The sequence below is a fragment of the Morone saxatilis genome, unplaced genomic scaffold (genome assembly GCF_004916995.1).
Source record: "Morone saxatilis isolate NCDOM2014 unplaced genomic scaffold, NCSU_SB_2.0 Contig2, whole genome shotgun sequence".
Classification (NCBI taxonomy): Eukaryota; Metazoa; Chordata; class Actinopteri; family Moronidae; genus Morone; species Morone saxatilis.
In genome coordinates, this window is record NW_023339762.1 from 665550 (window position 1) to 666848 (window position 1299).

Consider the following 1299-nt stretch of genomic DNA (forward strand, 5'->3'; position numbering starts at 1 on the left):
TGCCAGTTTTTACAGAAAACATAAATATTAGGAAGCAAACTGCACTCTGCTTAATGTTCATGTGGACTTATGTGGAATGTAATCCCTATTGTGTAGTTGTATATGAACGGGTTAACAATATATTTTCTTTCAAGGATTGTCATAAGGGTTACTAAAGCTGTGCATTCTTTAGCATACTGGTTATAAAGAGTGTACAGATTCTGGATCAGAATTTCCTGAACAGTGTTGATGGAGCAGAAACATGGAGAAGTGACAGAACAAACTACTTTTACTGTTTGTGCGTAAAGAAAAAGAAACAAATGACATAAATCATTAAATATCCATTCACACACAAACTAAATCACTAAGGGTCTTTAGGGTTTATTCAGTCTGCAGCCTGATACAATGAAACACACATATACACACACAAGCTTCTATTGACTGTGTTGTTTGGGAATGTTTTCAGTTATGATTAGCAGCCACTGGCAGAGAGAGGGAGGGGAGAGAGATGTTGGGTGTGTATTGGGGTAGTTGATCTTATAGTGATTACAGTTGAGGAGAGAAGGAGTGAGGGAGGGAGGGCACCTTGTGTTCATCAGAGTTTTATCGTTGCCTAAGTTTAGATCTTGGCTCAGAGACGGCTTCTCAAGTAACAAGGCTGCAGGCTCACTTCAGCCACTCCACAGAGAGACAGACACAGAGCTCCACGCAGAGCTTTAAAGGGAGACGAGCAAAGGCACAGAAAAGTGGCAAGTCACAAGAAAATAATAGAGGCAGGAGAGAATGCCAAGCGCTGCCATATGATGAGACATTTTAAGCAGAAGACACTAAGACTAGACTAGACCAAGACACTAACCCTAACGTAGAGGGAGAAAGAGCACAAGTCGGACTATTTGGCTTGAAACGTCATCAGTTTACCTCTGCTCTTTACCTACTGGAATTGGACAATGACAGAGGAAGCTGAAGTGGGAGGTGACCTCTCTCCAACCTCTGGGTCTGAGCAACAGGCGCCACATTTTCTGCAAGATGTCATCTTCCACGGCAAGTTTAAGGTGAGTTTCCCCACGAGCGAACAGCAGACAGACTGTGACCAGAGATAGACCACTGAATGAAATCTGTTCAGGTAGAAATGTCATTATTTCAAGCTAAGAGCGAACAAATTATTTGCATTTTTACACTAGTACATAATTTTGTCTTAAAGCTACAGTAGGTAACTTTTAACTTTTTGTCATATTTGCTGAAACTTTAATTATTTCCTGACAGTAGTAAGTGAGACAGATAATCTGTGAAAAATCTGGTTCCTCTGACTCCTCCTAGTGC

The 1299-nt window shown here is 41.0% G+C and overlaps 1 protein-coding gene across 1 annotated transcript in view; it reads left to right on the forward strand.

The window, feature by feature from the left end:
* Nucleotides 1–632: 632 nt before the first annotated feature.
* Nucleotides 633–1299, forward strand: part of LOC118329991 (anoctamin-1-like) — a gene marked incomplete in the record, with an annotated part of 24870 nt that continues 24203 nt past the window's right edge. Inside the window, 1 exon segment of the mRNA XM_035664357.1 lies at nucleotides 633–1031. Within this exon segment, the coding sequence (XP_035520250.1) occupies nucleotides 927–1031 (105 nt within the window).